The 24,463-nt window shown below is 39.1% G+C and overlaps 1 protein-coding gene across 3 annotated transcripts in view; it reads left to right on the top strand.

Annotated features, from left to right (window-relative positions):
• Zc3h13 (zinc finger CCCH-type containing 13) overlaps positions 1-24,463 on the top strand; it is a 65,918-nt gene that overhangs the window by 18,218 nt on the left and 23,237 nt on the right. For all 3 annotated transcript variants that reach the window (XM_036198748.1, XM_036198750.1, XM_036198749.1), the window contains exons 5-10: positions 8,637-8,745; positions 11,272-11,411; positions 11,898-12,055; positions 17,314-17,511; positions 22,149-22,456; positions 23,540-24,157. In XM_036198748.1, coding sequence (XP_036054641.1) covers positions 8,637-8,745; positions 11,272-11,411; positions 11,898-12,055; positions 17,314-17,511; positions 22,149-22,456; positions 23,540-24,157 — 1,531 coding nt within the window. The remainder of the gene's footprint in view (positions 1-8,636; positions 8,746-11,271; positions 11,412-11,897; positions 12,056-17,313; positions 17,512-22,148; positions 22,457-23,539; positions 24,158-24,463) is intronic.

Raw genomic sequence — 24,463 nt, forward strand, 5'->3', positions numbered from 1 at the left:
GTAAAATGCCCTGTATAAAACTTGTTTGAAAACTTGGCCTCAGCTGGGGACAGTTTAGGTGAATTTCAAGGTGAATTTGTTTGGCCTTTTGAAATTGTAGTTCACTTTAATATTTACAAAGTTCATTCCAGAACCAGGCAATTAAATTACAAAAATGAACAACAAGCAAACAAAAAACCCTTTTACAATGTTTTAATGAAGTTTATGATGGGGGAGGCACGGGGATGGAAGTTGGGGGGGGCGGGGACATGTGGGAGGCCGGAGACCTGTTCTTGTGTAGGCCAGTGTAGGTCAGGCAACCTTGAGCTCTTGTTCCTACTGCCTCAGCCTATGTAGCCCTGCAATTACGAGCATGCGTCACTGCTCTCGGATATGTTTACTATGATTCTGTGTTGAACCTGTATCCGGCAGGTTGGACACGCCCCGGATGGGGAGCTGGGCTGTAGGGCTTCACGGAAGGAAGTGGGTAGGTGAGGGTGGGCCTAGTGGGTTCTAGGCCATCCCTGCTTCCTGTCTGGTCTCTGCTTCTGGTCTCCAGTCTGATGTTTGTTTTTTCCTTGCCATTGTGAGTTGTACCCTAGAACTGTAGCCAGACCGACTTCTTCTGGGTTCAGTTCTTTTTCTGTCTCGTCTTTGTCATGGAAATGGGAGAGTAACTCATGCATAGGTTATTGAGAAGTTAAATCTCTTTATAGTTCTTGGGGTATGCCTTATTTGGGAAACATCTGTTAAATCTCGATAGGGGTTTAGCTAGTTACTGTGTTTTAAACCACCAAATTAATGCATGTATGAATTAATCCGTGTCATTCTGATATATGTATTGGGATTTCTTTTCAATTTTGTAAATATACAAAGTGTGGTTTTAAGACAGTTTACTTTTAAAAAGTCTGCCTTCCATCTTTTGATTGCTCTGCCTTGTTCCTTATAGACCATGTTTATTTTTCCTTCTGCTTTTATCTGTATATATGTGAACTTGTATATTTACATATGTTAAATGCATATGTTGATAGACACGGTGTATATGCACATAAATTTGTGTGTAATATTTTTCATACATAAAAGATGAACTTATGTTTCACGTGGCTTTTTAGACTTTTTTTTTTTATAGGTTCCTACATTCCATAGCAATATATTGAGAGGTTTCTTAGGCTTTTTTAGTTCCATGGAGTTTCGTTGTTTGACTAGACCATGTCTTGTGTGCATGGGGACTTCGGTTATTTCGGTGTTGTTCCTGCTGTAGAACTGTGGTGAATGGCTGTATGCTTGCTGTATTTTTTTTAGTGTGTCCTAGAACAGGATATATCTGAAGAATAGGGCTGGTGTGCCAGAGGGTCAAGGCTGACGAGGCTAGGCAGTCTTGTGGGGTTGCTGGTGTGTGGGGTGCCTCTTGGTTTTCCTTTGCTCCCTTGGTGTGGATTGCATAATTTTTCTCCTGCAAGATAGGGGGACTGACGTGTGTTGGGTTAGTTTTAATTTATATTTCTCTTGTGAAATTTAGGCATCCTTAGGGCTAAAAGTTGAATGTGATTTATGTGATAAATAAACACTTCAAGTGTTTCCAGTTCTTGATCCCCCCACCCCCAGATTTTAGGATATTTGCTTATACATAGTGAGCTTTTTTGAGGATGGCAACCCCATCTCAATATGAAATTGGTTTGTATTTCATGTCATGTGTACAGGACGCTTGAAGGGAGTTGTGCTGGTTTTGTGTACTTGTATCTTAGTGAAACCTTTATGTGAGGATAGCTGTAGGTGCCCACATAGCCTGTGCTGGTGCTTACAGGCTCAAATCTGGACATTTCAGATTTTGGAGTTTTGAATTGGGAATGCTCAGCCTGCAATAGCATTTTGTTTATAATATCAAGTAATAATTTTCATTGACTCTTTTCAAAACTTAATTTTTTTTTTTAGAGCAATTTAGGTTCACAGCAAAACTAAATGGAAAGTACAGAGACTACCTGAGTTCTTTGTCTCGCTTCAGATGTGTGGCCTTTACCATCAATATCCCACCAGAGGATACTAATGGTAAAGGCCACACTGTGTTACTATCTGTGAACTGTCATTATTGATGTCCATAGTATATTTAACCATTTGCCCAATGGAGGTGTGTTGATTATCTCCCAGTTTTGGCAATTATAAATAGTTCTCTGCAGACATTTTGTGCTGATTTTTATGTGGGCACAGGACTTTGGTTAAATACCAGGGAGTGTTGCTGCTGGATTGTGTGGAAAAGGAATTAAAAGAAAAGAAAGGAAGGAAGGGAGGTGATGGTAGTGGAAGAAACTAGTTTAGCCTGGCCTGACAACACAGGTTTTTAACACTAACTTCTTGGAGAGGCTAAGGCCAGGAGGATGGCAAGTTCAGGTCCTGTTAAGAAAACAAAAGAAAAAAATGGGTATCTCTGTGGCATAGCACTTGCCTGGCCTAGCCTATGTGCTACCATAGATTCAGTCCTCAATCACTCTCACACACACACACACACACACACACACACACACACACACAGAGAGAGACAGAGACAGAGACAGAGACAGACAGCAAGGATTGGCGGGGAGAAAATACACCCCTCCACACACACCCAATAAAACCTGTCTCTGCCAAACAGTCCTCAGGATTTCCTCTTACATGCCCACTGACAGTGAATGAATCCTGCAGCCCACAGCTTACTGGCATTTAGTGGTGTCGTTATATGGAATTTTGTCCTTTCAAAAACATGTGCCTAGTATGAAGTTTTTTTTTATTCCTTGCAATTTTTACAGTGACTTGCCATGTTGAACATCTTTTCATATACTTATCTGTCATCTGGATGTCTTCATTTTGGTGATACACTTTTCTTTTAATCAGGTTTTTGTGTTGTTGAGTTTTAAGTGTTTTAGATAACATACTTTGTATGTTTGCACATGTCCCTTGCAAACTTTTTCCTCATTTTTTTGAATTGTTTTCTCATTCTCTTGACAGTATCTTTCCTGGTGTGAAACTTTTCTATTTTAATGAAGGCCACTTAACGTTATTTCTTTAATGAAGGCCACTTAACATTATTTCTTTGATGGACTGTATCCTTGATCATTAAAATCCCTTACTTGAGATTATTTAGATATTTTCCTTCAGATTTGCTCTTTATATTTATGTCTGTGATCCATTTTGAGTTAATTTTTGTGAGAACAGTGAAGTCTGTGTCCAGCAGCACTGAATACCTAGTTGTTGTGTGCTGTCCATTGGAAGACTGTCCTTTTTTCATTGAATTGTCTTTGCTTTCCATCAGAATCACTTGATTATCTGTGAAGGTCTATTTCTCAGTTTTCTGTTGTATGTCTCTGATGTGTTCCTCTGTTAATTTGTCTGATCTCACAGTGTCTTGATTACTATCACTTTATATTGAGTAATGAAATCTGATGGGTTTCAGCTCTTCAGACTTGATCTTCTCTTTCCATACTTTGATTTACTTCTTGTAAACTTCAGCATCAGGCTAACGAATAGCAACCTGCTGGGTTTTTGTTTTGTGGATGGTGACTGTATTCAATCTTAGGTCAATTCTATTGAAATATTGTCGTGTGTCATAATTAGCATCAGTTATTAGCTTGGCACACCTGGAAAGAGGGAAGCACCTCAACTGAGGAATTGCCTCCTCTGAATTAACTTCTGGTTATGTCTGTGGGGCCTTTTCTTAGTTGCTGATTGATGTGGGAGGGCCCAGCCTGCTGTCTCTAGGCAGGTGGGCCTGGGCTGTATGGGAAAGGTTGCTGAGCAGGCCAGGGGAAGCAAGCCCCCTGTGCTCTCTGCTGTAGTTCCTGTGTGGAGCTTTTGCCTTGGCTTCTCTCTATGAATAATCCTTTCTTCCCTCAATTTGATTTTGGTCAGTGTTTTATCATAGCAACAGAAAGCTAATTAGAACAGCATATTAGTGTAGAGAAGATTGGTAGGTTAATGAAAGTGTGAAAATCATGACATATAAATCTGTGATGAACATGAGGTGCCTTTGGCTCTTGCTCCAAATATATAAAGAGTAAGCATGTAGAAGTACTAGATCTGTTTTGCATAACTTCAGAGATTAGAACTAGTCTTATAGAGTCTGGAAAGAAAAAGATTAAGAAAAAGTTCTGATAATCAGAGCCCTCTAGAAATAGGAATAGCTGTCACTGGAAACCTTGGGGGCTAATTTTTTCCCTGTTAAAGAACTTGTATCATTATATAGTCTTATTAGACATTTTCTTCTGTTCAAAAACATAACATTATTTGGCTACTAACCCACTTATAATGTTGGTTTTCAATTGTTAGCCCCAATAATTTTTATCTCAGATTCTTTGTAATGTCTTATAAGGTAAGACTTATAATGAACACAATCTGCCTCACAAGTAAATGTTCAAAAATGAATATATCTGAAAGTAATTTAAAACTCCACAAACATTGGATCTCTGAAATGGAAGAAACCTAAAACACTTTTCTAAGTTAGGCACAGACTTATTAGTTATCACAACTTGGTCTTAATTGAAATGATCCAGTTGTAAATCTTACTCAGTTGATAAATTCTTAGGTATTACTAGAAAAATACTAATTTGTTTTTATCATAGACTGCATTGTTAGTATGCTTTGAAATTTTTACTCACGTTATTTGAGAATTTCATGTCATATATTTTGATCATGTTCATCTTCCTCCCTCAGCTACTCCCTGTAGCACCAATCCTAATTGGTCGAAATAAAAACCTGGCACTAGCTATGGGGTAAACGCTAAAAGATTAGAGATACAAATGAACAAACCACAGCCACCTCTACTCTCACCTCACCAACTCCTCAGCCAAAAGGAAGCTCCTGCCTCCTTCCACTTTACATTCCTTTCTCTGCTCAGGCATATCACTTCCTGTCTCCACCTCCCTAGCACTGGGATTAAAGGCCTGAGATCCCAAGTGCTGGAATCAAATGTGTACCACCACTGCCTGGCTCTGTTTCTCTTTTAGACTGGATCAATCTTGTGTAGCCCAGGGTGGCCTTGAACTCACAGAGTCTGCCTCTGCCTCCTGAGTGCTGGGGTTAAAGATGTGTGCCACCACTGCCTGGCCTCTATAGTTAACACCTGGTGGCTTAGCTCCTCACTCTGATCTTCAGGCAAGCTTTATTTGTTAGATCACAAACAAAATATCACCACACCTTCCACCCCACCCCATCCCACCAGACCTCCTAACCTCCCAGCCCCCTCCTGCCATCTTAAACCCATCCAGCTTGTGTTGGGTATGGGGCTTGCCCTGGAATGTTATTGATACATCAGGGTCACACTGTGAAGAAAACGGGCTTGATTTCTCCCAGGAGCAACCAAATGCCAATAGTTTTTTAGCTAGGAGTAGACTTCATCTCACCTTCCCTACTCCACTATGGGATTTAGTCTGGCTTGAGTTTGTGCAGGTCTTGTGCATGAGTTGAAATTGTTGTGGGTTCATATGCGTAACTGTCCTGTTGTGCCCAGAAAACACTGTTTATGAAGCCACCCACCACCTCTGGCTTACAGTCTTTTACCACTGCTGTTGAAAAGTCCCTGACCTTTAAGGGGAGAGGTGTGATGTATAATTGTCCTATTTATAGGAGAGCTCTTTGATGTCTCTTGTTTTCTGCCTTTAGACCAGTTCTGGGTCTCTGTTAACTGTCATGCACTGCAAGAAGAAGCTTCTCTGAGGGTTTAGAAATGTACAGGTCTGTGGGTATAAGTCATTAGAAGTCATTTGAATGTTGTATCCACTTACCAGAGTAATAGATTCTCCCCTTGGGCCTGTGACCTATCTAGCTGCAGGTTCTTGGCCTCATTGATAGTGCTAGAGTTCCATCCTGTGGAGTGGGCCATCAGCCCAATCAGAAAAGTGGTTGGTTACCCCCTTAGCATTTTTGTCAGTATTGTGCTCGTAGGTATGTCTTGCTGGACAGGCCATGATCAGAGCCTACAGGATTCACAGCTGGGTGAGACTGATGATCACTTTTCTCCTCTAGTAATGTGCATAGCATCTTCCAGCACTGTGAAAGCCAGCCATTAGGGATGAAGCTTCCAGTGTAGTACCAGCTAGATTTCTTCGTGTTCTCTGACTTGGGTGTGTGGTGTCTTTAGCAAAAGAATCTGTTTGTTTGTTTGTTTGGTTGGTTGGTTTTTTGAGACCGGGTTTCTCTGTGTAGTTTTGTGCCTTTCCTGGAACTCACTTGGTAGCCCAGGCTGGCTTCGAACTCACAAAGATCTGCCTGCCTCTGCCTCCCGGATGCTGGGATTAAAGGCCAGCACCACCACCACCCTGCAAGAATCTTATCAGGTTCTGATCAGGGTAACCAATATCAATGGCAATAGCTTTTACATTTTTAAAAATAATGAATAATCTGGTCTGAAGTGTTTGGCCTAAAATATTGTGGTTGGTTAACAGTATTCTAATATGAATACTAACTTTAGAGTATTCAATAAAGTATAAGAAGGTTATGCTTCTAACTAGTATATTTGAGATTCAAAGAAGATATCAAGCCATTCTATTAAGGAAATTGAGGAAGCTGAAAGAAGACCAAGCTACATATGTGATAAAGGAGTGGTGTGCCTAACAAGTTATAAGCTGATAAGTAGAGAAATGGAGGAATGGGGTATTCTTATTGTCTTAGTCAGGGTTAGTGCTGTGACGAAGCACCATGACCAAAAGCAATTTGGGGAGGAAAGAGTTTATTTGGCTTATATACCCCAAGCCATGGGATTCTTCCATTAAGAGAAGTCAAGGCAGGAACCCGAGCCTGGCAGGTATGTGGGGGCAGGGGATGATGCAAAGGCCATGGAGAACTCTGCTTTCTGGGTTCTTTCTCATGGCTTGCTCAATCTGCTTCCTTATAGAACCCAGGACCACCAGCCCAGGGGTGGCCCCACCCACTAGAGGCTGGGCCCTCCGGCATAATCATTAGTTAATACCCTACAGGCCTACCTACAGCTGGATCTTAAGGGTCGTACTCTAATTGAAGCTCCCTCCTCTCAGATGACTTTGGCTTGTGTCAAGTTGACATAAAGCCAGCCAGCATACTTGTAATAAGCTAAAGCCTCGGTGTTATCAAGATAATTTCCTGTATTATGATTTTTTTAAGTGGAATGGTTACTATGTATTGGGAAAGGCGTAATCTTCTAACTTAATTCTACTGCATATTGAAGCCTGAGTACAGCCTGTATGACGTACAATAGAAGTTCTGTGTGATCTCTGGGCAGAGTCCGAGTTGCACTGGAACACATGGGCAACTCGAGATTAGACAGTTCTAAACCTATAAATATGAACTCATAACTTGTGAAATCTATTGATATTGTATTTCCAATTCATAATGTGATCTAAATAACATGACATACAGGATTACAGATTATCTTGTGTGCTTTGCTACTCTGTAATCCTTGTTATTTACATTAGTAGCTGGGTTTTATGTGGCACCTTAGAAAGTTGGTTGTTGTTTTCAATATGGGTATGTGCTGTGTATTCCGGGGGTTTAAATCACAGACCATTTAGAAGTTGCCTTGGACATAGGTCAGTTCTTCCTGGTGTTCCAGAGCCTGCACTTTATGCTACAGAACTGTCTTCCTTGTCTTCCCTTTACCATCTTACAAACCATTGCTTTATTTCTTGGTCTTTGGTAAATTTCCCCTGGCAGAAGTCCTTCTTACATTTATCATATTGCATATTCTTATATAGTCAGCCAGTGTGGTCTAGCAAGCAAACACATAATGTGATTTTGGAATTAATGCTTGTAAGTTATACCTAAATGTATAAAATTTAGAGGGATTCTTTAAAAAGAGAACTTTAAAGAAAAATAATTTGTGTTTCAGGCAACTAAGTTTTATGACTAGAAGTACTCGGAAGTTTAAGCACTTAATCTAACTGACAGACATAGTGTTCAGATGACCACAGAAGTGGTGAGCTACTGTGAGGGGCTTTGGCCATTTTCTCACTACCTAATGAAATGTGGTTTGGAATCTTACAAAACCAGGTATTCAGTTGAATTATTGAATTACTTTATAAACTGAATTACTGTTTCCCAGTTTGGAGTGTAGGTTACTGTTAAGATTAGAATATCTAAACCCCAGTATTTTATAGTATTTTAGCTACAGTATTAAGAGTTAGTACATTAATTGTGTTTAAACATCATTTGCTTTAACCAAAATAGGGTTTTTAAAAAGTCTTTTTCAAAGCTTTTATAAAATTATTACAATGAATTTGAGTTCATCCTTTGGTATATAAGGCAGTAACTGTGATTTAGGGCATATATTTTAGATGGTTAAGAGTCTGCTCACTGGTTTAATCTTTGAAAGTTGGATTTTGTATGTGGTCACTTTGCATCTTTCCATTGTACTTTTGCCATTTTAAACTGGTTTTTACCCCGTGGATTTTCACATAGAAGCTTAGTATGGAGTAGAACTTAAAAGTATTGAGTTTCCTTGCATCTTTAAAAATGTGTGAACTACTTTCTTACATTTATCATACTGCTGTTCTTTAGTAAAATCAATTCTCTTCATGTGGCTTCATGTAAATGACACTTACAGATCACCCCCCCTCCCAAGCAAAGCTGAGTGAAATGGAAATGCTGTGTACTCAGTAATGGCCTCGCAACGCCTTAAACATACAATAACCTGAATTTTGTGTATATGTCCTTTTTAGAAAGAATCTTCAAGAGGGAGACATAGAGACAAGGAAGACATAAAAATTGTTAAGGAGAGAACTCCAGAAAGCGAAGAAGAAAATGTAGAATGGGAGACTAACAGAGATGGTGAGTTTGAAAATTTCTGCGTGGCTTGTAGACTCTTGACTATTCACTGGCCTATTGTGGGTTTTGAGATCGCTTTCAACTGTCATCTTCACATTGCTTCAGAATTATCCTATTGATTAGAACTGAGTTATCAGGCAGAAACAGGTATATAGTAGCAGTTCAGGGGCAGAAATTACATGTTGATTCTAGCAAACCTAGTTTGAGAAATTTCATAGAGAAATATTTGTACTCCTGAATCAAAGCAGTTACACCATTGCAGCCCTGTGTATAGCAACAAGACATGGCATCCCTCAGGAGGAGGCTCACCACGTAAGCTGTGGTGTGCTTAGCTTATGAAATGCTTTGCAGATACTGAAGTGAAGATAGTTGATCTCTGTGTGTGTGACATGGAGAGACCTTGTGTATATGGCAGTGTTTGTAGTTCTGTTGGGGGTTTTGTTCTTTTCCTGGTTTGATACAGGATCTCCTTGTGTGGTTCAAACTCATAACCCTTCCGCCTCAGCCTTCCCAGTGCTGGATTGACAGGTGTGAACCAGTATGCCTGGCAGTTCTGTTGTTGATGTTGGAATTTTATGTATGCAACACTAAGCTGTCAGCAGTGTTGACACTATGAGGATGGCCATTGAGGGCTCTAAAGGGAATTTCATGTTTCTCTTTGTCCTCGGATTTAAGACTTTAAGTGAGAGTGTGTCATAAAAACAAAAGGAAATCTCAAAATTTAGTCTTCAGTCCTTTTTATAGTTTTTAAGATGTATTTTGAGATAATAAATAAAAACAGTCTTGATATATTAAAGAATACGAGTGTTCTTAAGACTTACACCCATACTAGTAAATTATTTTATAGGCTAGATGTACTACCATTCTGTCACTAGACCCTTCCTTGCACCTTACCAAGCTGTAATTAAAATGCTCCACAACACACATAGAAGGTTATTTATACATCTTTTTGTTTGTGTGAATTGCTTTGTCCATGTCCTCAATCCTCTTTTCTATTAATTAATAAGAGTCTAATAGCCAGGAGGTGATGGTGCACACCTTTAATCTCCCAGCACTTGGGAAGCAGAAGCAGGCAGAGCTCTGTGAGTCCAATGCCAGCCCCATCTACAGAGTGAGTTCCAGGATTGTTATATAGAGAAACCTTGTCTCAGAAAACCAGAGAGAGAGAGAGAGAGAGAGAGAGAGAGAGAGAGAGAGAGAGAGAATCTATTTAAGTAATGTCAGCCTTTCTTTTTATGTTGGCATCTTTTTTTTATTACATATTTTAACTTTTTTCTGTGTTAAATATACTATTGTCATATGTAGTATTTTTCCGGTGACTTAGTATCATACTCCATACATATGATGTGTAATCAATCACTCAGGCAATGAACATACAGTTATCGGCCCCACACCAGGCTAGGATGGACAGTTGGTGTTGTAATGCATTTGAACTATGTGCAGCAATGATATCTATTTTCCTGTGTGTAAAGTAATCAAGTGGGACTATGTTTAGTGATTTTTTTTTAATTCTCCATTTTATTTATTTACCTCTGTGTGACAAATAGTCTAAAATGCTAAGGGTGTATAGGAAGCATACTGGCTTGTGGTCAGGGCAAGTATGGTCAAGGATTAGGGTGGAAGTCAGTGGATTCCTTCCTCCAGGTTTCTTGGGTGAAGGATTGAGTGCCTGTAACACTGAGAACAGCTTTATACTGCTATAAAGATCTTTATAATAGACCCTTCTCGCCTTTCCTTCTCTCCTGAAAAACAAACAACAAACAAACAGAAGTTTCCATCAGAAAAGACTGGACATGAAAGATGACGTCAGATCCATTGAATGAATGGTTGGTTCTGATATAAAAGACAATTTAAGTCAATTGAAATGAAAATGCTAGAACTCCTTAACAATTAGCACACAGGGACCAGCCAGGCATGACAGCAAACACCTTGCTGATCTCTGAGTTCAAGGCCAGCCTGGTATACAAAGCAAGTTCCAAGACAGACAGGGCTCTGACACAGAGAAACCCTGTTTCAAAAAACAAACAAAATTAGCACACATTAGTGTTAAAGTTAGTTAACTTTCCTTTTAGATACAAATCAGTTATCTCACAATAAAAAAGATAGAATTGGAGAACTAATGCTCGGAACACCTGGCTTACCCCTACCTCAGTAAAGAGTCTACAGCGAGGACAGAGTTCTTATCCTGTATGAAGGATTGAAGGTCCCAGTGTCCCCAGTGGGTGGCTGAGTACTATAATTGTGACTTTGGTTTTGCTTTCATCCATGGTTTTCAGTGCTGGGGCGCAGAGCCATGGCCATAAGCAGTGCAAATACTCCACCACTGCTACATTCTAGCTTGAATTTTAGCTGTTCAAAATCTCTTGTGACCAAAACCCAATAGAAACCTTAATATTGGATTTTCAGAAGGAAAATGAAAGAATATACTGACTGTTAAAAGTTGTGTAAAAATTAGCTGAAAAGTCTTAATTCTCTGTAAATAATTATAATAGTGTCTAACAAAAAAATAATGGAATTTGTATTTTAAAGATTCTGACAATGGAGATATTAATTATGATTATGTTCATGAGTTGTCATTGGAAATGAAGCGTCAGAAAATACAGAGAGAATTAATGAAGCTGGAACAAGAAAACATGGATAAGAGGGAAGAAATTATCATTCAAAAGGAGGTATGTGTATTGAAGTGAATGTGTTGTTAACATAGATGTGGTTATTGATCACAGAAATCGGCCCCATGCTGTAGCTTACTTCGTAACTAACACAGTGATAAACTGTTCAGCTCCCCACATAGCAGCTACACCATAAAAGAGTAATCATTCAATCTTTACGTTTCTTGTTAAGTTCAAAATGCTTTTGCTGTTGAACCTAACTGACACTCCAAATGAGTCCTACACATCAGGCCCACGCTGTTTCCAGATTGCCCTGTCTACCTTTCTAAGGTGTGGAAATTCATTTGGAAATAATTTCTGATTTTCCTGAGGAAATTTTGAAAAATTTTAACTTTAAACTGGTTTTTAAATTTTTTACACAGGTTTTTTGATTTTTTTTGTTTGTTTGTTTTGTTCCCCTGACTATTTTAAGAATTGTGATTTTTTTTTTTTTTTTTTTTTTGGTTCTGTGAGTTTCTGAATTAACTTACTAAATTACTTTGACAGGTTTCCCCAGAAGTGGTTAGATCAAAATTGTCTCCATCACCTTCTCTGAGAAAGTCTAGTAAATCACCAAAGCGGAAGTCAAGCCCCAAGGCATCTTCAGCTGGCAAGAAGGAGCGGAAGGCTGCTGTGGTGGCTTCTCCACTGCTGGACCACCAGAGGTCAGTAGGGTGATTTCAGTGCCATGGAGCAGGGTATTTCTGAAACACAATGAAACAAATATCCATATCGCATTCACACACTAGAGCTTTCTAACTCTGGGATTTTGTATATGTAGTGTGTATGTCTATTTTTTTTTATACTTTAGCCAATATGTATCATTTTGCAAAGTACTGTTTTTATGTATTGAATTGGAACACAAATGTATACTACAACTTTCTTTGTTCAGGTTGCCTTTTTTCTTAACATTTTTTAACTTTTAGTATTTCTACTTTATCTTTCTGTTGTCTAACGTTTTTTCAGTTTTTAACCATTATCAATTATGAACAGGGAATGTTCTACTTATTTTTTGTTTACATGTCAAGAGATTAGTTATTTTAAAGTATGCACTTAGCAGTATGTACATTTGATTCTGTATTTGCTATAGCAGTCAGCTAAAGAAATAAAAATAGGAGTAATGAAATATAATTACATTAAGAACTAAGAATAAGACAGGAGACATTTAAAATCCCTCTACTATATAACTTTGAATTAAGGTACATACACTTTTTTTTTTTTTTTTTACTAAAAACATGCTCTAATGCTATTTGGAAAATACTGTTTATCTGAACCCACAATAAAGCTCATGTTATCTCCTGCTTTTAGACCATAACTCAGACTTCAGTTACTTTATTTGCCTACATAATGTGATGCCCACCTCTGAACAAGGCATACAAATTTTCACTGGAATACCTCAGACCATCTACTTTGTAGATACTCTAAGAGAAATGTTAAAAGAACAATTCCAATTAAATTTTATGCTGTTGAAAAACTGTTTTTCTCTTCTCCAAATGAAACTCAAATTCCTTAAGAATGACATTTGTGCTTTGACCTTTTCTGTCTTGTCGATATTTTTATTTAATTCTGTCCTGTCTGCCTAGTTCTCAATACTCAATCCTGTAGGCTTTAGCTTAAATTCTAAATATTCTGTTAGGTTTCCCCATTTTTTCTTACTCTACATAATTTTTCCCCTATCGGAATTTGTTTGGATTCTTGTTCGTTTTAATTGCTGTTTGCATTGTATTGCAGCTATGACATGTGTGTTTTCCAGCCTTTATTAGATTTAAGGTTCTTGAAAATTGGGCCTTGATGGTTCATTGTTCTGTCTTCTCACAGCTCCTCCTTTGCCTGGAGCTTTTGCTTTGTAGCAGGCGCTCTTGGGACCCTCTTTGTTCCTAGGATTGCGGGATACTGTGAAGGGTATGAAAGAGGCCGACTTCAGAATGGTGTGAGCTGTCCTGGCTTGCTCTTCTTCCTCTTGACTGTGAGTTAGACAGCTTACTCTCGGGTCATCCATTGTCCAACAAATCACATCACCCGAGCAGCCTTTCTTTTTCTTACCTGTCTGTTTATGCGTTCTTTGAAGTTTATTCTTCTTATAGAAATTTTTAATAACTATTTAGATATAAAGGGTTGATTTTTATCCAGTTTTTCATATAATCTTTTACTACTTGTTATTAGCTTATTCTTTGATTTATTGATTTGAATTTCATCATATTGATTTAAGTGCTCTATTTCCTATATTCCAATATGTTGGTGCCCTTAAAATGTACCTTTAAAATATAGAGCAGAAGGTTCTGTAAAACAATAATACATTATAAAAGTACAAGGAAAACACTAAATTAAGTATGGATTTTTTTTTTTTATTGGTATCAGGTCTTACCCCTAACCCCCAAGTGCTGGGATCACATGGATGTGTACCAACATACCCTACCCAAGTACAGAGTTTATTTTTAATATTTCTTATTATTGTGTATGGGAGAATAGACATGCTCATACCACAGCCCGCCAAGCACGAGGTGGTCAGAGGACAGCTTTTGACTTCTGGTGGTCATTTGTCTCCTTCCATTACATGGGTCCCTGAGATCAAACTCAATTCATCAGGCTTCTGCAGCAAGTACTTTGACCTGCTGATTATCTTGTCAGCCTTTGTGCCCATGAATCTGTCAGATGGTCAGGGTGCACATGCGTGTGTGTGTGTGTGTGTGTGTGTGTGTGTGTGTGTGAGTGAGAGAGAGAGAGAGAGAGAGAGAGAGAGAGAGAGAGAGGGAGGGGGAGAGAGAGAGAGAGAGAGAGAGAATATTAATGAGGGGCCTTGGATGTGCTACATAATCATTGTATCACTGAGCTACATCTGTAACATGCAGGTAACCTACTTTTAAGTTCATTGCCTAGTCATACTATAAACTGTTGGAAGACATTAAACTCAAGGATTGGACTTTCTGTTAAAATTGTATAGGCTGTTTCAAGCAATGCTAGTGAATCAACTGAATGACAGAAAGACTCGCTGGTCTTTTTAGGTTAGCATAATGGACAGATATAATTACTGGTAAATGAAGTCATACTTTTCTTTGAAAGCAGACTTCTTTCTCTGATGCTCACCTAGTTTAGTACGATAGTATCTGGAGATGTGCATTCAATGTGATTTAGAATCAAATGCATTCTCTGTTTGACCATTTGCTTTTTTAACCTAGGCCAAGTTTTCTGTATAGATACTTTTATAAAGAGAAATAGGAAATGTGTTTAAAGTTGTTCAAAATAGTTACAGAGTGACGTAAAAATGATAAAAGTAGACAGTGTGCTCTCTGCCATGAGTAGGAAGTATATTGAATTAGTGTTGTTAAAAGAATAACCAGTAGACTTTAAAATGCTGAAAGATCTTGCTGAGCTCAGTCCTTTCATTTGGAAAACAATGCAGTAAAATAGAATTTTTGTTTTCCAACCCTGTGTTTTTAAAGGTGATATGAAGAAATTCCAAATTTATTACTTTTTAAGTTTGAGAATTCCATACCTGAGTATACTGTATTTGTACCATTTCTCCTTTCTCTCCTCTCCAAATTCTCGTATGTCCTCGAACCCTCTTTCAAAATGGCCTCTTCTGTAGTTATTTTATACATATGTACACCTCTCTCTCTCTCTCTCTCTCTCTCTCTCTCTCTCTCTCTCTCTCTCTCACACACACACACACACACACACACATTGATGTTGCCCTTATTTTATTAAGTTCTTTAAGACGTTTCTGGTAATAGTAATAGCTAAATCCTAAGATGTTAGTGGTTTAACACAGCAGCAGTTTCTCAGGCATATGGAATCACAATGGATGTTTCTGTGCTGGAGAGGTGGCTCAGTCACTGAAGTGCTGGCTTACGTCACTGAAGCCTTGAGTTTGATCTCCAGAACCCACATAGACAGACAGGCATAGTGGTGTGCACTTGTAATCCCTGACTGTAGAGACAGAAATAGGAAGGATCCCTGGAGCTAGCTGGACAACCAGTGAGCTACAGGCAAATGAGGGAGGAACCTGTCGCAAAGGAGGTGGGCAGCCTTCGCAGGGGTGACACATGAGGTTGAGCTCTAGCTCCTACACATGGGGTTAGATATGCACCCACTGACCATGTTGAATTTTCTTGGACTTGAATGGGATGTATAAGAGAAATAACTGAATATTGTACTTATTTAGCTCTGCGGTGTACAGTAGCCTGGTACATGGAAATGCTTGAAGAGAACTGCACTGGAGAGAATGTGGTTCAGTGCTGGGCCAGGAGGAAGATTGGTGAACATCCAGCTTGTCTCTATTTTGTAGAATAATGTGGAAATAAATTTTGTGAAGGACTCCTCCATGTATTAATCTTTTAAATCTTAGCATGAGTGACAAGTATTGTCTAGTTTCTCCTTAAAGTGGGCAAAAGTTAGAAATAGAGACATTTATTACCATATTGTACATAAAGAGTTTCTATAATCTCATAAATAATGTATTGAGGTTTGTGGCTATTATGGTTGTTGGTAGAAGATAAGGATGCAAAGATTCCGTCATCAGATTTTAAGAATCTCTTTCTTACGTAAGTGGCTGTTCCTGTCTACATTAATAACAGGGATATGGACCAAGACAGCTCAATTTTCTGAAAGCTAACCATGAGTCAAATGCTTTTATGCTTTTAATCTTTTAAAAATCTTACCAGCAATTCTGAGGACTGTACTATCCATTATAATAATATAGTCAATGAATCTTGGGACTGCAGAGAACTCAAGGTCACATTAAATAAGCTCCAGCGAAACCTCATTAGATATATGAAGACAAGGGGCTCCTTAAAATCCTAAGACAATGGTGGACACTAAGAGTAGACGGCGTATTCAAAAGTGTCCACACAAAAAACAAATAAATTTAGATACATTCATAAGAATATTGCAGTGCTGGGTGGTTTTTTGTTTGTTTGATTGATTTTTTTTTTTTTGTCTTTTGGGTTTTTTTGTTGTTGTTTTGAAATTGTAAAAAAAATCTACGTAAAGATACTTTGGGGAGAAAAGACTTTCATGTACACTGCAATTATTAAATACGGAATTAGTAGAATGATGGTGACTTAAAAGCATGCAACTTGACACAAATTTGAGACTCTGGTGGAAGCAACTGGAGAGTGCTTGCTGTAGCCTGTTTGTTGCTTTCCTGCAGCACGAGGTTGTGGCCAAAAAACCATTGCCAACCGGAGTGTGTATTCTTCATGTTGTCTTCTGGGAATTTTAAATTTTGAGTTGTATGTTTCAATCTTTGACACAATTTGAATTAATTTCTATGTATGATACAAGATAAAAGTTCAGCTTCATTTTTTATACATGTATATCTGGTTTTAAATGACTAGATATAAAAAGGAAGAGACACAGAAGTATTGAAGTGTGTTAAAGGTTTTTATAATAGTTACGTAATAGCTTTCCTTTTGTATTTGCTTTCTTATAGGGAGAGTGTTTTGAGACATTGTCTTGCTCTGTGGTCATGGCTGGCCTAGCAGTATTCTATGAAGCACAAAGTGGCCTTGAATTCATAGCAGTCTTTGCTCAGTCACCCAAGTGCAGGGATTACAGGCATGCGCACCTTTTTCATCTACGTTTCTATATGAGCTTTTTAAAAAAATGCAACTTTAGCAGTGGTTTTTAATGTTAGGTCTTTTCCTGAAACTCGTCCACTGTCCCTAACTTCTCTTAGAAACTGCCATTTGGAATGATAAAACTAACAAGCATTGTTTAAAAAAATAAACAGTAAATAAATTCTTTGCTCCTTCTCACTTTTCCCCCTGGATATCGGTTATTATTATACAGCACAGTAAAAGGGCAAGTGATTGGAAAGAATGTCGCCGCTCTTGAAAACGCACTTTAAACCCTCCATGTGGGGTTCCAGAAATGGAGACCTCTAACTATAAAGACCTCTAACTATAGCTTTGTGTCCCTTCAGGACTTCCAAAAGCAGCCAGAGTAAAAAGAAAGGGCCACGTACTCCTAGCCCACCTCCTCCCATACTGGAAGATAGCATTCTGGGGAAAAAATACAAAGAGAAATATAAAGTGAAGGACAGGATAGAAGAAAAACCAAGAGATGGAAAGGACAGAGGTCGAGATTTTGAAAGGCAAAGAGAAAAAAGAGACAAGCCAAGGTAAGTAGAATTGTTTAGTCAATGTTTATGTGAAACCAAGATTCCTCACTGCAAAAGCTGTGGAGCATAGGTAGATAGCTTTTAAAATTATTGTTTTCAACTGTGTATTGTTTAATAGTTTCCACAGTAGATCATGAGTTATATATTATTTAACATCAAATGATTTTAGTGTCCTTACTAAGTGAAAGTTGAAAATTATAACCATATTGCATACATAAAGTTGCATGTATGGACAGCAGTATGAGGTACATCTAGGACTGCATTTATCACACAGTACTATCCCACACACCATTCTGGTTTCTCTGAATTTAATGACTTTAGAGTCCTCATATGTAGAATCATTCAATATTTGACTGGAATATTTCATGTAGTATAATGTCTGGAAAGCTCATCCATGTTATAGCGTGTTGGCAGAGTTTTCTTCTTGGTAAGGCTGAGTATATTTCATATGGCATAAATCATACTTCGTTTCTTTCCCATTTTGATGATGTTTATTTATTTTTCTGGCCCAATTGCTCTGGCTAAGATTTTGCAAACTATGTTGAATAGAAAGAGCACCCTTCCTGTAGTGCTTGTCTCATAGGAAAAGCTTCCATCTTTTTCTGTTAAATGATATGTTAACTTTAGGCTTTTCATGAAAGGCTTATTGAGGGGTTGGGGATTTAGCTCTGTGGTAGAGCGCTTAGCAAGTGCAAGGCCCTGGGTTCGGGTCCTCAGCTCTAGCAAAAAAAAAAAAGAAAAGAAAAGAAAAAAAAGGCTTATTGATTAGCATCATCATTATTTCAAACAGGGTCTCACTATGTAGCTCTAGCTGGCTTAGAACTTGTTGTGTAGACTAGGGTGGCGTGAAACTCAGAGAGGCCTTAAACTGTGCCTCTTGAGTGCGAGGATTAAAGGCATGTGCTACTATGCTCAGCTCTACTGAGTACTGTTAATGCTGTTGCCTTTTATCAGATGTTTTTGTGAGTTAGTATGCCTGAGTGATTGTTTCCTCCTTTTAGTTAATATGGTATATTTTATTAGTCATTTTTCAAAATGTTCCACCACCCTTGCATTCTAGGAATAAATCCATTTGGTCATGGTGTGTATACCTTTAACATGCTATTCAAATTACTTTGCTAGTACTTGGTTGAAAATTTTTGCATGTGTATTCATTTTCTTCCTTGTTTATAAGATTTGTGAAATACAACTTTAATGAGAGCCGGATTCATTCTTGATCAGTTTTCGCATTAATTCTTCTATAAATTTAATGCTTCCTTTAAAAAAGCATAATTTTTTACAGGGATCTCAATCCTTCCTTCTTCCTCTTTCTCTCCCTCAGACAGTTGGAATTTGTAAAGATTTTAAGGAAGATAGCTTGGTGGTCTGTAAGCAGGAGAACCTGAGTTCAGTTCTCAAATGCTACCAAGAATCCAAAACATGTCTGTAACCCCACCACTGCGGGGTGAGACAGATGGGTCCTGAGGGCTAGCTAGTCAGCCAGCCTAGCTGACGTACTGATGTCTAGTTCAGTCAGCAATCCTGTCTCAAGGCAGGGATTGTTAGAGGAAGTTACTTGACATCCTGCTCTGGCCTTCTTATGCATCCCTCCCTTCCAGAGAAGGATTTTAATACAAAACTATAGGAGAGAAAGGCACAAAGAAAGGATGCAGTACTCATTTTCCATGACAGGTGTGGGCTTCTCAAGAGAGTAGCCAGTCTTTTGAGTTTTAATGTGATCAAAATTTTGAAATTACGTGATCAGGGCAAACATTTTACATGACTCTGCTTTGATCCAAAATCCTAAGCAAGTTACTAGGTCTCTGACATTTTTTTTCAGCTACAAAATATCTATAATACTCTTCATTGAGTTCAAGTCAGGACCAAATGAAGGAATATGTCTTAAAACTAGACTAAAATGTTTAAAAAAAATTAAAATGAACACACTATTTTTCTACCTGTAGCACGAATTGTTGGAAGGTCTTATTAATAAAAACAAACCTAGGGCTGGAGAGATGGCTCAGTGGTTAAGAGCACTGGCTGCTCTTCCTAAGGTCCTGAGTTCAATTCCCAGCAACCACATGGTGGCTGATAACCACCTGAAATGAGATGTGGTGCCCTCTTCTGGTCCTCAGGGATACATGTAGACAGAATACTGTATACGTAATAAATAAATAAATAAATCTTTAAATACATACATACATACATACATACATACATGTAGACAGAATACTGTATACGTAATAAATAAATAAATAAATCTTTAAATACATACATACATACATACATACATACATGCATGCATGCATGCACATACATACATACATACATACATACCTAGGGCCAGGTATTGGGGTGAATGCTGGAAGATCAGAGAGACAGAACAAGCCACAGCCTCCTCACCTTGCAATTCCTCAGCTGATCCTGTTTCCTCAGACTGGATGCCTCTCAGCTGAACTGCTTCTCGAAAGCCTGAAGCTTAACCAGGCTAGTTCCTGGTCCTCATGCCTTATATACCTTTCTGCTTTCTGCCCTTGCTTCCTGGGATTAAAGGCATGTGTCACCATGCCTGACTGTTTCCAATGTGGCCTTGAACTCACAGAGATCCAGTAGATCACTGCCTCTGGAATGCTAGGATTAAAGGTGTGTGCTACCACTACCTAACCTCTATGTTTAATATTGTGGTTGTTCTGTTCTCTGACCCCAGATAAGTTTATTAGAGAGCACAATATTTTGGGGAACACAATATCACCACATCTGCCAGAATGGCAGAAACTTGGGATTTACTCTTGGGATTATGCTCTAAAGTTGGCTTGATTCTTATCTCCTATTTTCAGTGGAAATGCTTATGTATTTCTACTGTATTTCAGAGCAGGCCTGCTCCGTTGCTTAGCATACACCTTTTACATAGACATGTGGGAATTCAGGTCCAGTCTGCTCTCAACCGTAGCTGCCTGGCTGGCCATTGACTTTTAAAGTTGTAGAGGAGAAGAAAATGTAAGGATCTTTAAATTAACATTTTTCTGAAACTTACAAGAGTATATGAGAAAGAAATGTGTTTAAGATGATAAAGCCATTATTTGGTGATAGATTAGTATTCTGGCTTTAATGTGTTGTTTTGATTATCTTAAGCTTAAACTGTAGTTTTCCTTTTAGGCACCAAGATCTATTAGAAATAGACTACATGATACTTTTAAAAGATACTGTAGATTAACTAGGGCTTTTGTATGTATGTTCTCTGAGCCGGTCATCAAAGAATATTATGGATACTCTTGAATTAGTTTTTTAAATGTAATTTAGACAGTTTATTGCCGGTTAGGCGTGTCTCAAATGGTAGCACTTCTACTGGTCTTTAAATTCCATCAAATTCCATCAATCTTCTGATTGCAGACTTGGCTATGTTGCAGTAGCCCCACCAGCCACTGTTTTCATGCAGGAACCACAGTGCCTGATGCCAGCTACTTGTCTCTTCATCTTGGTCTTCCACAGAAGGAGCACATGTACTTGGCATGCTAGCTGATTTCAGTTTTCTTCACCATTTTCTGTAGGGAGGCACCATAGTGGGTCCTCTATTTCCTAATGATCCCTACCTTCTTGGTGCATTTAGCCATATCATGAGAACTTAAGCCCAAGAGGATCAGGAGAAGATCTCTTGAATCAGTTTTCAGTGTAGCCCAGAACCAAATTAAGAACTGAATCCAGTCGTGGTCATTCTTCATTTCTTTTATTTTTAAATACTTTTTATTTGGGGGAATCATAATATAATTACATCATTTCTCCCTACCCTTTTCTCTCTCCAAACCCTCCCATGTACTTTTCCTTGCTCTTTTTCAAATTCATGGCCTTCTTTTCTTTGATATGTGTGTGTGTGTGTGTGTGTGTGTGTGTGTGTGTGTGTGTGTGTGTGTGTTCTTAACTACATAAATACAACCTTCTCAGTCTGTATGTTACTTGTATGTGTATTTTCAGGGCTGACCATTTGGTATTGGATGACCAATTGATGTGCTCTTAGGGAAGACTGTTTCTCCTGCTTCAAGTATTCGTTAGCTGTCTGTAGTTCTTTGTCTAGGGTTGAGGCCTCATGAGCTCACCTCTGTCCATGTCAGCATGTCTCTTGGTGTCATCGTGTTCAGATTATGTTTAGACAGTCCTGTTGGTGAGACTTTGTGGGGTAGCTTCTGCCATTTCCAGAGATGGGGTCTCGGAGACTGATTCTCTGGCTCTTACACGCTTCCTGCCCCTGCAGTGGCCCCTGAGCTTTATGCGCAGAGGTTGTGCTGGGGATGTATCTTGGGCCTGGGCTCCACAACACTGCATTTTGATTGGCTGTGCTCTTCTGTCATGGCCTTGTGTCCTGTTACACTTGTGGGTTTAAGAACACATACTTAGAATGCAGTTAGGGTTAGTCTGGTTTAGGAAAGTGACTGTTCCAGCTCATCTGGGAGATTTCTCCTAGGGCTTTTGTTTGCACTTGACTTGTAAACCACTTACCTCTTTAAAAGTTAATGCCCTTGTAATTTTACAGCACTGTGAATTAAAATGTACCCTGGGTTCTTATCTATACTTCCAGCTTGAATTTTATATCCCATCTTATTTTTAAGGACTCTCCTTGGCTCGAATTGAAAACTCTTAAACAGGTTTCTTGTTGTTCCTCCTAGGTCTTCCTCCCCAGGACAACACCATTCTCCTCTGTCTTCTAGACATCATTCATCCTCCTCCCAGTCAGGATCGTCTATTCAGAGACATTCTCCTTCTCCGCGTCGGAAAAGAACGCCTTCCCCATCCTACCAGCGGGCTTTAACTCCTTCTTTACGACGTTCTGCCTCTCCTTATCCAACACATTGTCTGTCTTCTCCTCAGAGAAAACAAAGTCCTCCAAGGCATCGCTCTCCATTGCGAGAGAAAGGGAGGCATGATCATGAACGGACTTCACAGTCACATGATCGGCGTCATGAAAGGAGGGAAGGTATACTCTGTATTTGAGCTTTTTGTTTTTCAGAGTTCTTGTGCTTTATTTTAAAATTGCACTTCCATGTTCATCATTACATAAGAAACAGAAGAGGGTTGTGTTGTATTGAGTCTTCTGTGGCATGCAGACTGGGTCAATAGTCAATGCCTAAAATCAGAATTGTAAAGTATTAAGTATGCATAAGTAGGCACTCAGAGGTATCTAAATTGGTGCCTCCTGCACTATTTTAATGAATACTTTTGGCCATCTGAGTGATGGTGTATCACTCTCTACTTCTTAATTTTTTTAAAATTTTTTTTATTTTTTATTTTTAGAACAAGGAGAAAAGTGAACTGGGGACTTGGTTAGTGGCAGAGCACTTGCCTAGTATTTTTGAGACTATAAGGTTGAGTCCCCGGCACCACAGAACGTAGACAGGCAGACAATTGATCCGAGTTTAGAACCTCAGAAAGGTGTGATAAAGGAGGCCAGGGGAAGCTCCCAAAAGGCCAGTGCAGTTAACGGCTGGAATTTCTAGATGGAGTCAGAATGAAGAAGTAAGAAGGCTTGGGAGTGTAGCCCAGTGGTGGAGCTCTTCCCATGTGTGAGTCCTAAACTTGACTCCCCAGCACCCCATAAAAAAGTGTTCCTTTCTGGATCCCTGAAAACTAAGTTGAGACAGATGTGCTCTACCAGTTCAAGCTGGATGCTGTATAGAGTAATAGCTGTCATCTCTTCCTACTTTGTGTATTGTGCTGTGTGTGCACATGTGTGGGTTAGGTGTACATGTGTCAGTGGAGGCCAGAGTGTGCGTCTGTTGGTGTCCTCATCTATTATTCTCTACCTAAGATTTGAGACCCTCTCTTGATGAACCTCAGCTCACTGAGTAGGCCAGACAGCCTCAGGGGTCTTCTTGTCTTTACCTCCCCATCACCAAGATTACAGGTTTAATTTTGTCAATTTTGTCATTTACCCTTATTCTCAGTTTAAAACATGAATCTGTTTTTGTAATAAAACCTTAAAAGCTATGTGTGAAATGTATCATCTAGTTCCATGGAAATGTAAACAGAATTAGAGTTGTTTCCTAAATAAATGTTACAGAAACTCGAGGCAAAAGGGATAGAGAAAAGGACACCAGAGAAGACCGAGAGTCTGAACATGACCACAGGGATGACAGAGAACCTCGAGACAGCCGGGACCGGAGAGATACTAGAGACCGCAGGGAGCTGAGAGACTCCAGAGACATCCGGGACTCCAGAGAGATGAGGGATTATGGCAGAGACACCAAGGAGAGCCGTGACCCCAGAGATTCCCGATCAGCTCGGGATGTGCATGACTACAGAGACCGTGAAGCTCGGGATGTTCGGGATGTTCGAGATGTTCGGGATGTTCGGGATGTTCGGGACGTTCGGGACGTTCGAGATGTTAGGGATGTTCGAGATGTTAGGGATGTTCGGGATGTTCGGGAAGTTCGGGATGCCCGGGATGCCCGGGATGCCCGTGATGCCCGTGATTCTCGAGATGGTCGGGATGGTCGGGATGGTCATCGGAAGGAGGATGCATACCAGGAAGAAGCCCGCAGTTACAGCAGAAACCACCTGAGAGAGGAGAGTTCTCGGGTTGAGCTAAGGAATGACTCTAGAAATGAGTCTCGGAGTGAAATTAGAAATGACCGGATGGGCAGAAGTAGGGGAAGAGGACCAGAATTGCCAGAAAAGGGTAAGGTTTTGGTATGTTAATGAACTGTATCTTGAATATTCACATAGAAAGCATTAAATATCTAAGGTTTCTTTTCTAAATGCATTATTATGTACATTTATTGTTAGTATTTTGTGGAGTAATTTGCAGTCAGTTGGATTCCATATTGGAATTGCTAACTTGAGTAGAAAAACCTAATTACTAACTTAGGTGGAGTTGTGTGTGTCATACCCACTGTACTGACCAATGTAGGGTACTGTGAAAATAGCTACAACAGAATCACAAGAAGGTAATTTCTAATAAACTGGTGTGAGGGGATCGAATGAT

This window comes from Onychomys torridus, chromosome 9, assembly GCF_903995425.1.
Source record: "Onychomys torridus chromosome 9, mOncTor1.1, whole genome shotgun sequence".
NCBI lineage: Eukaryota > Metazoa > Chordata > Mammalia > Rodentia > Cricetidae > Onychomys > Onychomys torridus.